The sequence below is a fragment of the Tigriopus californicus genome, chromosome 11 (genome assembly GCF_007210705.1).
Source record: "Tigriopus californicus strain San Diego chromosome 11, Tcal_SD_v2.1, whole genome shotgun sequence".
Taxonomy (NCBI): domain Eukaryota; kingdom Metazoa; phylum Arthropoda; class Copepoda; order Harpacticoida; family Harpacticidae; genus Tigriopus; species Tigriopus californicus.
Genome location: NC_081450.1, coordinates 2,616,889 through 2,631,610, shown reverse-complemented (window position 1 = coordinate 2,631,610; position 14,722 = coordinate 2,616,889). Strand labels below are relative to the sequence as shown.

At 39.4% G+C, this 14,722-nt stretch overlaps 1 protein-coding gene across 1 annotated transcript in view; it reads left to right on the top strand.

The window, feature by feature from the left end:
- Positions 1-14,722, top strand: part of LOC131890683 (glycine receptor subunit alpha-2-like) — a 38,915-nt gene that overhangs the window by 15,507 nt on the left and 8,686 nt on the right. Inside the window, exon 3 of the mRNA XM_059240089.1 lies at positions 4,707-4,906. Coding sequence (XP_059096072.1) covers positions 4,707-4,906 — 200 coding nt within the window. The remainder of the gene's footprint in view (positions 1-4,706; positions 4,907-14,722) is intronic.

Below are 14,722 nucleotides of genomic sequence, written 5' to 3'. Positions count from 1 at the left end.
TTGGGTAGATTCAGTAAAAAATGCTTTTATTTTTTAGATTGAAATGTATTTGTAATTGAAATATCGTAGTTGTCCTGGCCAAACGTAATTGTAATTACAAAGACAATTACATCACAGGTCTGCTGAAAAGGCCGCTAAAGGACAAGGAGATGTGAGTGGAGCTTTGCATTCATAAAGAAGACAAATTCGATGGAACAGGAAGACAAGATCCTGATGAAAGCTACAAAGTGTTTGTCATCAATTCAACGGAACGGGAAGGAGGTACTTGCACCGAAGATGCCTCTGCAGAGAACATGGATTTTCTGCTCTTATCCACACCTCTGAATATCGTTCTCACCAAAAGTCCCAAAATTACCCGACAGAGGTGACGGCAGACATATTTCATATCTTTTTATGTGAGTTCCACCTTGCTTTTATTCGTCCTGGTGCCAAATTTGTCAAATTCAGTGAATACTTCAAATAAAGCAGAAACTCGGCCGTAAAGCTGGGAGATTGGCCATTTGCTAGAAGTAGTTGCGATAAAGTTGATAATGTGTGTAAAATGGCAGCGTGCATAACAAGCCAGAACGTTCGAATAGTTCCATGGTTTGCCCCTGGTTTAATACGATGACTGAGCACTCCAGAAACTGCACGATGATAAAATGTTCTTTGGACTTTAAGACTTACCCAAAATTACTTCGCAGCCCTAAAATACATCAGCTCTTTCAATGAAGGATTTTGGGAGGTCTTACCTACATACCACAGTTGAGCCACACTGCCAAAAACCACTATATGCCAAGTAAAAGACATTTTGGTCGTTTACTGGCAAACAAAGGAGAGGAAAAATTTACTTTAGCCAAAACCTTTTAGTCTAGAAAGCCTAAAGATGTACTTATGAAACATTGCTGGAAAAACCTAAATGAGCAAGTGATTAGTTTGTTGACTGAGGAACTAGGTGGTTTGAAAGGCTGAGCCTTGGCCAATAACTATCGTTTAATGTTTCTGATGCTTTTCTTTTTCAAGCATCGGTTTTCAACGGTTCAGGCAGAGGAAACCAAACGCCACCATTAGAAAAGTTATTTCTCTAACGTCAAATTTGGCTTCGAGTGGTTCCAAGGGAAATTCATACCGTGAAAATCGGTTCTTGTAAAAGAAACCGTGTATCCAATAGCGGCGGTGGTCTTTGCATGCGGTTTATTCAAGTTCGGATCTCAAAAAGTTGATTGGTCAGGACGCCTTGAATGCGTCCCCCATTTCATCATGCCCTCTCGTGTGAAGAGAGGCTCGGGCAAGCCCTCATCGCTTTCTCTTCGGACTTGACGGCATGAAATGGGCGAACGCATTCAAGGTCTCTTGACTTTGTCGACCTTCTTCAAGCAAGCCTCACTTTTTAAAATTCATGCAAAGAAGGCCCCCGCATTTGAATAAATAACTATTCTGACATCAATAAACGATACGAGCTTTTCCGCCTTTACCAAGGAAAAAGAAAGCAAGCCACGAAACCGATTTTTTTTTTCAGTGAATGAATGCTAGGAATAGGGCGGTTAAACAACCTCCAGTTGGCCATTGACATTTCAAGATGTACACAATTGCTGGATGCAGTTTTGTTTGTACATGCAATTGCCACTTCTAATTCAATCGCAGGATATCCATAGAGAGTTTTTTTCTAACAAGTATGCCAGGCTAACCAATTGAGATACTATAACTTTGTTAATCGGCTTAAAACTCGTTCCACAATATTGGCCCGGTGATGGCGTCGTTCGCCGCTGAAGCCACTACCGCCCTAACTATAAGACAGCCAGCTCTTAAATACCATGAACCACTGAAATATGAACAAGAATGCTTGTGTCGAGAATTAGCAACTTGGAAGCCATCTCCTTTCAGGTGAAACTGGGCCCAATGATGTTGTTCTGAATTTCAACAAAATCGAACGACTGAGTCATAAGTTATCCCCTCTCAAGCAAAGCGCATTCTCGTATTCAGTTGCCAGAAAGAGGGTTAGTGCATTCATTCTGTTCAGAAATAGGTAGTGATCTTTAAGAGGGCTAAACTTTTGATCCAGCAGTTCGATTGAGGTGGACATTTCTCTCATCCTTTAATCATGTTATCCTACAAAGTCCGGCCATAGCGTGACATATAAAAAAAACAGATGTTGTACATATGAAAACTGGCAGTTGTTAATATCATTTCCATTCTAACATATTTTGCAAGACCCATAGCTAATATAACTGGGTGTATCCACTCCGTTATCTTTGTTTAACAAGGAGAGTTTAACTATAACTAGCGTTAATCTTTTGTTTGAACGACGTTCACCAATGCATCAATCATAGGAGCATTATTTCTCAGCAATTCTTACCCAGCCCAAAGAAAATATTGTCTGCCAAGTGCAACGTAATATACAGCACTTCTCAACACCCCGATAATCCAAAACTGGTGGGTGCCTTCATTCATTTTTGCCCTTTCAGAACATGTCAGGTGATGAGTTCCCATTTTTGTGAGAGCTCCTAAGGGAGTGCTCAAATTGCCATTACATGATTGCACAACCCGTTGCCAACTTTCAAAGAACGTGGGGTAAAAAAACCACTATCAAAGACACTGCGAAAGTGATTGGCTTGCCCGTCGTAACGATCCTCTTTTTGGATTAAATATACTCTGTTCCCTCCACGAACGTGTCCAGATACTCTGTATATACGGAAGTCGCTGGCTTGGAACTGGTCTGGTGCGGGAATGCTTGAGATGAATTGCTCAATCTTAAAAGCCGATTTCCCAATTGACTGTCTCCTTCCCATCCCCTTGAAAACGCTTCAGGAGCGATTCTTCTCTGTTGACAAAAGGAAGGCCACAAGGAGAATTTCGCATCGGGAATGTATCTTTAAGACTGCTTTGTGGCGGGATTTACCGAAGGAAGTAATGAGGCTGCTCAGGGAATAATTATCTCAGGAACGCTTTGCACACTGTCCGCCTTTCTTTAGATTACGACCAACTGAGTCGCAAGGACCTCCACACACTTTCAATTTAATTAGTTTAAGGATAACAATTAGTCCCATTGTTGGGTGCGTGATCAGAGTGATCAATTAGATCAGACACGGACTACTAGGTGCATGGACTTGGTACAAAAAAAGTTGGCCCAGATATTTTAAGTGGAGCAACGCTACGTTTCTTTTACAGGAATATTAAGGGGAACTGAAATCCTTGCGATGAATGGCAAGTCACAGTTCGAATATTGAATTCTAAGGTGATTCATGGTAGCCGAAACTTACATAACTGACCAATAGTAATCCGAAGACGCAACTCAAAAATGGTAGCTCCTTAGTGTCCTTGATCCGACATCCCAGTGGAATGTTGTTGGTCAGGCACCTTTGTCCGGCTCCCTGTCAAATACCATCAACAACGATAGCTGACAAGGGATCTGTTCAATCTCACTCAACCATTCTGCGGCCATAACCAAGAATTTCATCCCTTACCTCAACCTTCCTGTGTATGAAATGTCTGCGACTTCCATCTGCACTTTTGACATGTGCACCTTGGTACATAATTCATTCAAAAAATAGTGATTACTTGCCCGCCTGTCAAATCTCTATATTTCAAGATTAGAACCCTTTAAATCAACTGATCTGATTTTATTGTCAATTTAAAGAGTTTGCAGTGCTTGGGGCACAGAAATTGTTCAAACAGATGTATTTAGGCGGCTGAGTTTTGATTCTAAACTACGATAACATACATGAATCTGGCCATGGTAGGGCTATAAAAGCAAAACACAAGTAACGACCCTAACAAGTCCTTGACGGCTAAGGCTGCCCAAACGGCCCATGATACGCTTTTTGCCGTTGGCGGAAGATTAGATAATGGAATCACCTAAATCTTCACAACCATCCCTTTTGTAGTCATTGATGCTGTGATATTATAGTCTAGTACTCGCAGATTTGTGAGATTTGATGATAAAGTCTATCTGAGAAGGAAGGGAAAGTAAGTGTCAGATTTGCCTGACCTCAGATATAAAAAAAAGATAATTGAAGAAGATGGGGTGCTGTTGATCTCAATAAGAATTAGTTCAATCATAACAATTCAACTGAATTAAAGAATCTACTCTTTCCGCAAAACGTCGAGCCATCAAATTCTTTAATAGCCATTGGAGGGTCATTCAATGAAGTAGTTATGCTAAAACAAAAGGAAAAGGCGTAGAAATTGTTGATGTTTCTTTCCTATTTTCACCTTTCCCTACTTATTGAAGCTTTTAACTTCGATCCAGTTTCTGGTGAATATAAAGAAATGCTTATCCAAAATCTGAGGAGTATGTGTTCATAAGAATGCCTAAAGAACATTAAGTAAGGAAGAAAAAAATAAATCATCGGTTAATATTGGTTTGTTCTCAAACCTATATTGCTAAAACAAACATATTTATCTATTTAGTCAGCTATTCTATCCTTGTGAACATTTCATTGTTTCATTCTTTTATTGATCTCTGTGTATAATATTTATACACACACTTTTATCCGTTTTACAAACTGACATGACCGAGAATCGGAACAAAGATTATTATTAATTTTATCAACATTTATGCTGTCAAAATCTTCCCTGCCGTCCAAAATCCATAAATCAAGTTGTCCTTAGTTTGGACCTGGGCTTGATGAAACTCAGCCGGTTCATGCAATAGGATGCCACCGCTTTTGGCCTTGAATATGTAGTCGGTTTTCAACATTCATATATGGTATTTCTATCATTTACAGGACTGCCATGAGACACGCCTCGCATCTGTCCCAATTGGCTCGAGGGCGTAACCTGGTTCGAAGAGCCATCTCGGAGCAAAACCTCCGGGAACCTGAGCCTGAAATCAATCGGGGGAACAATGAAGAGCTGACGGCCTTGAAGGCTTTGGACATATTACTGAAGAAATACGACCGAAGATCCACGCCCACCAATGACCAAGGTAGGCATGGAAGGCGCTCTCTCTCTAGGATCCCTGTGCTAATCTATGAGGTTCTCGGCTCTTTTTCGTTCCAGGCCAGAACATCTCTTGGCCTTTTGTGGTGGGAATGAAAATTGGAAATTCTATTTAAATTCCAAAGAGTTGGGGCGTTTCTCTTTGAGGATCAAAGTAGCCTAACCTTTAATTTCCCCAAGCTCACATTTTAGTAGCTTATGCCTGGCCTCCAACCTCTCTTCGGAGGTTACCAAGGCATCTCTAACCGCTTTGTATGTAGGTGAAAAGGTGGATCGCAGAATGCGCCGCTCAATTGATACATAGAACCATGTTGAATGAATCGTTAAGGCCCTAAGGCCCATATCGATCTGACGGGCAAGGTTACGACGATTACTTCACATCTTATGGGCTTGTTTCCTAATGGAAAGACGCATATTTCCACTTGGCCCAAAGTGGTCAGATGAACGAAATAATCAAATTATTCATTTGTGCTTTTTTATGAACAGGGTCTTTCTTCATTCAGGTCAAAATCTAAGGGCCTTAATGGGAGGACTATCAGTTGTTTTGAATGAGAGATTGTGGTCCAGGAACATTTCATGGCGCTTTTATTTTAGTTCCTTACAAGAAGATTAAAATATTTCGTTGTTCTTACTAGATGATTTACTCATGTTTTTGTTGGCTTGATTTATATCCCTCTTTTAATTGCAAGTCGTCTCTCATCCCTAGTTCTCCACATCCTCCCACACACCTATTTTACCACATTTCTTTCCTGATTTCCCCGTTGACCGAGTAATGAGTTCGGTCATCGGGATTTTTGACTTATCCTTGTAAGGGCCAGAATATAAAATGTTTCCTCAGGGGATTTGTCTCCTTTTTGTGACTACCATGCCTCCATTATAATGGAAGAAGTAACCAATTGGATATTTTCCTTTTTTCATAATCGAGCCCAAAACTGAAACTAGATTGTACTCTTATCAAAAGGGTAGTTTGCCAAATACTATGCTTCCAGACAAGAAATGCTCTTTAAAAATATGATGCGGCTTAGTGGTTTGCCTTGTTCTAAATTCTAGAGAGACGCTTATTTCAGATCTGAAAGGAAACTTTTAGATATTTTGACTTATCTGCATAGGTGTTTCACAGAGAATTAGATAATGATAGATATTATTTGCTTCACAATTTCCCTCTCCCGCAAGAAACAAATATTTTTGAAGATCCTGCCAGGTAACATAAGTTCGATTCCACAGATATGACGAATGAACGGCTATGTCAATATAACTTCCTCTCTATTTCCCCCGCTAAGGCCTTAAAGCAGTACTAATTTTGACCAACATAACAAGATGTAATTTTATGAACTCATACAAAGTGTTTAGATTGTATGATAGTCAAACAAAACTGTCACTTTTATACCCGCCATGTTCATTCTTGTTCTTATTCCTTTAAGCTTGATTTTTATATGCCATTAAAATAACTTTTTTACGCATTACTTTGTGTGCCCCCTTTTCATTTGGTGGAAGGCATATTTGTTTGTTAATTGGCCCCTACGTTTGTCGTTTTCTCTTTTTGGAGAACCAATTTTTATCTGCAACTCCAACTCAATTTGATACGTTTTAAGACAAATATATTTCAAGCTGCTGTCAAATTTCACGATTGAAAAATGTGTTCTTGTCAACTTTTCCAAAATACTTCTTTATGCAATTTCTTGTCAAAAAAAGAAAAATTAAAAATCCTGCTCGTATTTACGATAAGACTCAGAATGGATCATTACTAGAAATATTCCATTGTGTTCCCATATTATCTATCTGCGACTTTGTGGTCACTTCAAACATCAAATTGGATGTGATAAATGAAAAATGTCTCTTCATGACGCCAACCGCCTCCAATATCTATTGGCTTCAGCAATTCATGATCTAGAATTGAAGCCCTCCATTGGCAGCTGGATTTATTGATAGGCGTTTGTTGGTTGAGGTTTCACACATTGGGCTCGGATGTGCACACAAAACATGTCCACTCTGAAGATGAGTGGATCCAATAATTTTTGCATTTGTCAAGACCATCACCATCATCGACTCCTTGATGGGCTGCCCATGAACGACAACTACAACAACAACAGCAATAACCAAGTCTGTCGCTGACAAAGCCTAATGGGATCACAAACGAAGACTCGTCCATTCTTTCCACTCAGGACCAATGCCAGCAATTTTCCATCCAACTAAGTACCATAAAGGCATGATTTGCCGGGTCTATCCTCCTTTTAGTGATCAATGACGGTTCACTTTTTGTCCTAGAGAGCCAACGAATGAAGTGGAACAAAAAAGGAGGACAAAAAAGCCAAAGCTCTCAAAGAACTTGGTTGATCTAACAAAGTGGATTTTCAGGTGCTTTGTTTCCCTCCTACGACCAGACTAATGGGGTGGAATGATTCTGGTCAACTTTCAGCTTAATGAGATGCACAGAGGGGAATGGAATGAACCATCCATTCTCTGACACGGCATGAAATTTAGTGCATTAGTGGGCCACATTCTGAACTTGATGGAAATTTTGTCCCATGATGCTTGAGGGCGAAGATCCCTACAAATTTCATGTTAAACTTGAGAGAACCTCCCATGGAGCTTGGCTCAAAAGTTGAGGTGGGCTTTTAAATCCATTTAAGCCTTGGAAAAGCCTTCACTACTGTAGAGTAAAACCTTGCTTCGTCTTATGATTGGTTGGGTTGAACTTTTTTTATTCCAGTCTTTTTTTCATGGGTGCCGATGAGTTTGCAATACATAGATTTTAGTCAAATTTGGTCAACTAATAATACAGGATATTTCATCAATTTCTTTTTGCGGACTTCCTTAACTCTATTTGGAGTGGAATTCCCAGTGGTTCAAGACGAAAAACTTATTCATTGTACTTAACTTTACATTCATATAAATCTGATCCAACAGAAAAAAACGCATTACATTTAGCAACAACATTTTTTTAAAGTAAACAAAAAGTAATCCGTGGCGCAAAGTACACATTTTTTCAAATAACTATCTTGTACTTTTGATGTTGTCACAAATCTAATGAAAACTAATTGGGATTTCTTAAGCGAAGATGGATCATAGACTAACACTGCACCCTCACAAATAGATGACATTCAATGGAAAAGTAAAATCCATTGCAACCTTAAATGTATCAAAGACGAAACATGGTACTGGGTAATTAACAAATATTGCTAGGCGAAAGAATGTTTTTAGATAGAACAAACAGGACAATCTTTGGTGGAGTCGTCACTGGATCGAAATTAAGAAACCAAAAGAAATCCTTTTCAACTCAATATTATCATCGTTTCATTCAATATTGCAAAACCATTCTTGCAAGATGTCCTCTGTAGCATCTCATATTCCTAAATAAATCAACTGAGGTGTCAATTAAGGATGGCTTGATTTCGCCTTTATTATTGAAGGGCCACATATTCATATCTAATGTTGTACAGGGTGCAAAGAAATCAAGGGCCACATTTATTGTCTTCTAAAGATTTGATATAATAATAATATTGAACCATTCTGAGTGACTTCTGAAAAACAAGCACCATATCATAAAACTACTTCAATTTCATTATCAAGGACATTGGTAACCCACCAAAACTTTGGCCGTCTGAAAGTAACACAATGGAAGCAATCATTTCCGAAAAAGATGAGTTTACAATAGACTTAAAGTCAGAGCCAAGGGTAAGGCTTGTGAAGCCTAGAGAACGAGGTGAGTCTATTAGTGCTCATCCTCAAACCATTCGCAAGTGAGGAATTCAATCCCTTAAGGATAGAACTGGCCGAGGACGGAAATGTGGGATTCCTGGATTTATCTTCAAGCGAAGGTGGCTACCAATCTTCTTTGGGCTATTAATGATACGCCGCTAGGTTCTTCAATAGTCCCTCGTAATCCAAACTTTAGATTCAATATGATCAAGCAAATCTGGGGGTTTGGAGGATCATTATCAGAAGCCACCAAATGTGGCCCTTAGTTTCCTCCCACCCTGTACGTCTCACGAGCTCTGGGCATATGAAAGCTCTATCCTCTCTCTTTCTGTCTGGCTCTATTTTTCCTTCCATGAAAAGATCCTCAAAGGGCGAGAAAGCAACCGGAGAGCATTTCAATTGTCGCAGCAATGTATGGAAATCTTACGATGTATCACGCAGTTTTGCTCCCTTGGGAGAATCGTCCCAGTCTCTTGAAGCCTAGCCAGAGGTTCCCTCAAAAAATGGTCCCATTTTCTGTTGTCGTTGCTCGGTATTCTAGACATGAAACTTATGATTCTTGTGAGAGTGGTCCTAGAATGGAATGACAACTGACTTGCCGAGAAGGTCATTTCAACCCAAAGAAGGCTTTCGGCCTTGGGTCAGTTGCTCACGCAAATCAAGACGTTTAAGTTTCCCCACAATAAATCCTGGCGAAATCCGTTAATTTTTCACTATCATGGAGCTTTCCTTGGCCTGGTCCTTGGTTATTATAATAATGAGGAAATGCGACCTCTCTAGATGCTCGCCCGGCCGTTTTCCATACATTGAAGGCCCTTGCTTGACTGCAAAATGGGAAATAAGGTCACCAACATCGTCGCAGCCAGAGTTCTTGTTTCCAACGATGGAAATATGTTGGCAGCTTTCGACATAAAAACATGGCTTTTCTTTTGTCTCTAATGGAATTCCACGAGTGAGAAACAATCATAATCAATAGGTTGCTAAATCGACTTTCAACATGAGGTAATTTATGCCTTAGAAGAAACGTTTCTATGGTTTGGAAGAATGGATTAAAAAAAACTTGCAATAATTAAATCAAGACTGCCAAGAAAGTGATAAGGGCTAATTAACCTTTTGAGATTGATTGTCAGACGGTAAAATAAGTTACTAGCAAGTCTGACGTCTCTCAAAAGCTACTTTTGCTAGATAGATCTTGTGTTATAGCGTTTTGGCATGGATCATTATTTCAGAGGTTGAGGGGGAATAAGTTTGATTTGATGAAAAGCATGAAACATTCGACCCGCCCCAAAATATTCATTATCTTTACAAGCTCGCATATGGTAGAAGAGAGAGATGTTCCTTCCTGGATTTTAGCTCCCAAGACTTGTCCTTCATTCGTTGCATGTCAGGCTATTGGAAAGTGAACAAGATTAGGCTGTTAAGTAGTCTTTAAAAAGCCTTGATTCTGATGGGTTAGGTCAGTGCCAGTCCGTTCCAAGGAACTCTTGAGGACAGAACTAGATCGCAATCAATAAGAACCACCAAAAAACGGAGAATGGAAGTAGGATGAAGGTTAATGGCCAAATTGGAACACTTGAATGTGTCTCCTGCTCTCCTTGGATCCCATAAAAGGAACGTAGGTGCTCTCAAGGCAAATAGGCACTCTAAAATAACGGAGCAAACATTGGATCCATCACATGGGCAATCAGATTATCCCAAGATGAATGTGAAGAGGATTTATAAACTGCTGTCCAGTTTGGGTTGGGTGTCTTAAAAGACAATTGTACAAAAGTATGTGCCGAGGATTGAACCTAATAACTTTTTTGTCAGCACCTGTTTGTATCTTCTTGTTCCAGGTTGAGCCTCAAGTTCTCATGTATGATGGAACTGTCAAGGTATCCGCTGGACACTCAAGTGTGTGCCATGCAAATTTCCTCATGTGAGTATTAATGGTTCAATAGTTTTCATATAAGAATGAAAAAGAAATGTTGTCGTCCTCTTTGAGATCCATCATGATTATGCTTTTTTATTTGAACTGCAGTTCAATCTTTTAGAACTTGATTTGATTATGGCAGTATAGTATGTAGGCTTTCATGTCGGTGTTTTATCAAAATAAGTTGGACAGGAACATTATTGTCGAAGAAAAAATCACCATGTCATGAAATTGAGCTCTAAGAAAAGAAAAAAAAAGAGGAGCATTCATTTTCGAAGAGGTGTTTGTGTTCGAGTTGTGTAACTGGTTTATAACCCTGGATTTCATTATTGTTTTTTTAGACCTGATTCAAGTATCAGCACTTTCCTTCGATTGATTGTGCCAAGCAATTTGCAGAGGCACAGTCACTTTTTTGACGTGTTTGCACCTTTTTTTAAGATCCAAATATCGTAGAATTGTGTTAAGGTTCTTGGAGAGCCCCTGGATATTCTTTTTTTTTTCGTCGAGATAAAAAGGTCATTTTTATTCGGCAACTTAAAAAAAAGGGCCGTTCTCATTTCTTCTATATGCACCAATCCAATCGTTACCACTCCCAGAAAACACGTCACTGACTTTTTCGGCTGACTGTCTAATTTAGAAAGAATGACCTGTCAACCTCAGCGGCATAAGTCTTACGCTCTTAATCTGACAGGATTTAAATGAAGTTCTCTACCAATAAAGTTGAGATTTATTAAGAGGAAAAAGCCTCGCCCACTTCCAACTCTCGCGATTCAAGGCCCTTTTTATGCTCGTTCTCTCCTATGGTGTCTCATTCATTCTCTCTCTGGTTCTTGTTTCTTTTCAGTCTCGAAGACAAACAAAAGAGTTGCTTTTGAATTGGGATCGTGCGAATCAGGAAATGGCCGTCTCCGTTGCTAAAGACTTGAGGATGCCTCAATTTGAGATGCAGAAGATAACCACGAGTAAATGCCCAGAAGAAAATCATATGGGTAAGCCAACTCAACAGGATGGAGAACCCACAAAAAATAGGTGAACAATGGCACCACTCATTTCGACAAACAGCCATGTGTTATTGGAAGGCGTCTCCAGAGGGCGCCAGATGCTCGTCTATTCTCCACGGGACTTGCAGAAATTCATGTCTAATTTATGCTGATGAGTTGTGCTCAGAGATCTTTGGGGATACACATCCTCCCAACTTTCTGCACAAATGGGTAACAACGGCCTACAAGCTCATAACGAATAGGCCTGTCTGATATTAGGCCTGCTTGGGTGGACACCGTTAAGAGTTGAGATTAAAGCGCTCATACCAGTTATCATTTATTAGAGGGTGATGAAATGATAAACGTACTTGTTGACTTGAAACTTTTTCGTTGTTTTTCCACAAAGTGCACATTGTTGCGTTATGAGTGGAACATGGATGAGAACCTTGCGCTCGATAAGACCCTTATAAGTTCTCTTTGGAAGCAGTAACTGGATATTCTGATCGGACTAGCAACAGGTCCTTACATTGAATATGATCAAAAAGCCCAATGCATCATACGAAGTGGCTAAATGGGCGGAAGAACGTTTTTGACCGAAATAGAGCACATTTTTTCGTTAGCTAGTTTCAATACCAAACGCCAATTTTAGCCATGCAATTAACTGCGACATTTCCTTTCACAGAAAATGTTATCTTCGAAATGCATCTTAAGTGTTAAAAATGGCTTTAAGAGCTGCTCGAGTATCAGATTTATTTTTTTGAGACAGGAAAAAATATGCGTTATTCATCCAATGCCCAAAAAGAGGCTTAAAAATGTACTGCAAATTTCGATAAGTACCTATACTACTTTAGAGTAAAACCTTGCTTCGTCTTATGATTGGTTGGGTTGAACTTTTTTATTTCCACAGTCTTTTTTTCATGGGTGCCGATGAGTTTGCAATACATAGATTTTAGTCAAATTTGGTCAACTAATTACAGGATATTTCATCAATTTCTTTTTGCGGACTTCCTTAACTCTATTTGGAGTGTGGAATTCCCAGTGGTTCAAGATGAAAACTTATTCATTGTACTTAACTTTACATTCATATAAATCTGATCCATCAGAAAAAAACGCATTACATTTAGCAAACAACATTTTTTAAAGTAAACAAAAAGTAATCCGTGGCGCAAAGTACACATTTTTTTCAAAAAACTATCTTTGTACTTTTGATGTTGTCACAAATCTAATGAAAACTAATTGGGATTTTTTAAGCGAAGATGGATCATAGACTAACACTGCACCCTCACAAATAGATGACATTCAATGGAAAAGCAAAATCCATTGCAACCTTAAATGTATCAAAGACATGGTACTGGGTAATTAACAAATATTGCCAGGCGAAAAGAATGTTTTTAGATAGAACAAACAGGACAATCTTTGGTGGAGTCGTCACTGGATCGAAATTAAGAAACCAAAAGAAATCCTTTTCAACTCAATATTATCTTCGTTTCATTCAATATTGCAAAACCATTCTTGCAAGATGTCCTCTGGAGCATCTTCATATTCCTAAATAAATCAACTGAGGTGTCAATTAAGAATGGCTTGATTTCGCCTTATTAATTGAAGGGCCACATATTCATATCTAATGTTGTACAGGGTGCAAAGAAATCAAGGGCCACATTGCTGTCTTCTAAAGATTTGATATAATAATAATATTGAACCATTCTGGAGTGACTTCTGAAAAACAAGCACCATATCATAAAACTACTTCAATTTCATTATCAAGGACATTGGTAACCCACCAAAACTTTGGCCGTCTGAAAGTAACACAATGGAAGCAATCATTTCCGAAAAAGATGAGTTTACAAAAGACTTAAAGTCAGAGCCAAGGGTAAGGCTTGTGAAGCCCAGAGAACGAGGTGAGTCTATTAGTGCTCATCCTCAAACATTCGCAAGTGAGGAATTCAATCCCTTAAGGATAGAACTGCCGAGGACGGAAATGTGGGATTCCTGGATTTATCTTCAAGCGAAGGTGGCTACCAATCTTCTTTGGGCCATTAAAGATACGCCGCTAGGTTCTTCAATTAGTCCCTCGTAATCCAAACTTTAGATTCAAATATGATCAAGCAAATCTGGGGTGTGGAGGATCATTATCAGAAGCCACCAAATGTGGCCCTTAGTTTCCTCCCACCCTGTACGTCTCACGAGCTCTGGGCATATGAAAGCTCTATCCTCTCTCTTTCTGTCTGGCTCTATTTTTCCTTCCATGAAAAGATCCTCAAAGGGCGAGAAAGCAACCGGAGAGCATTTCAATTGTCGCAGCAATGTATGGAAATCTTACGATGTATCACGCAGTTTGCTCCCTTGGAGAATCGTCCCAGTCTCTTGAAGCCTAGCCAGAGGTTCCCTCAAAAAATGGTCCCATTTTCTGTTGTCGTTGCTCGGTATTCTAGACATGAAACTTATGATTCTTGTGAGGGGTCCTAGAATGGATGACAACTGACTTGCCGAGAAGGTCATTTCAATCCAAAGAAGGCTTTCGGCCTTGGGTCAGTTGCTCACGCAAATCAAGACGTTTAAGTTTCCCCACAATAAATCCTGGCGAAATCCGTTAATTTTTCACTATCATGGAGCTTTCCTTGGCCTGGTCCTTGGTTATTATAATAATGAGGAAATGCGACCTCTCTAGATGCTCGCCCGGCCGTTTTCCTACATTGAAGGCCCTTGCTTGACTGCAAAATGAGAAATAAGGTCACCAACATCGTCGCAGCCAGAGTTCTTGTTTCCAACGATGGAAATATGTTGGCAGCTTTCGACATAAAAAACATGCCTTTTCTTTGTTCTCTAATGGAATTCCACGAGTGAGAAACAATCATAATCAATAGGTTGCTAAATCGACTTTCAACATGAGGTAATTTATGCCTTAGAAGAAACGTTTCTATGGTTTGGAAGAATGGATTAAAAAAAACTTGCAATAATTAAATCAAGACTGCCAAGAAAGTGATAAGGGCTAATTAACCTTTTGAGATTGATTGTCAGACGGTAAAATAAGTTACTAGCAAGTCTGACGTCTCTCAAAAGCTACTTTTGCTAGATAGATCTTGTGTTATAGCGTTTTGGCATGGATCATTATTTCAGAGGTTGAGGGGGAATAAGTTTGATTTGATGAAAAGCATGAAACATTCGACCCGCCCCAAATATTCATTATCTTTACAAGCTCGCATATGGTAGA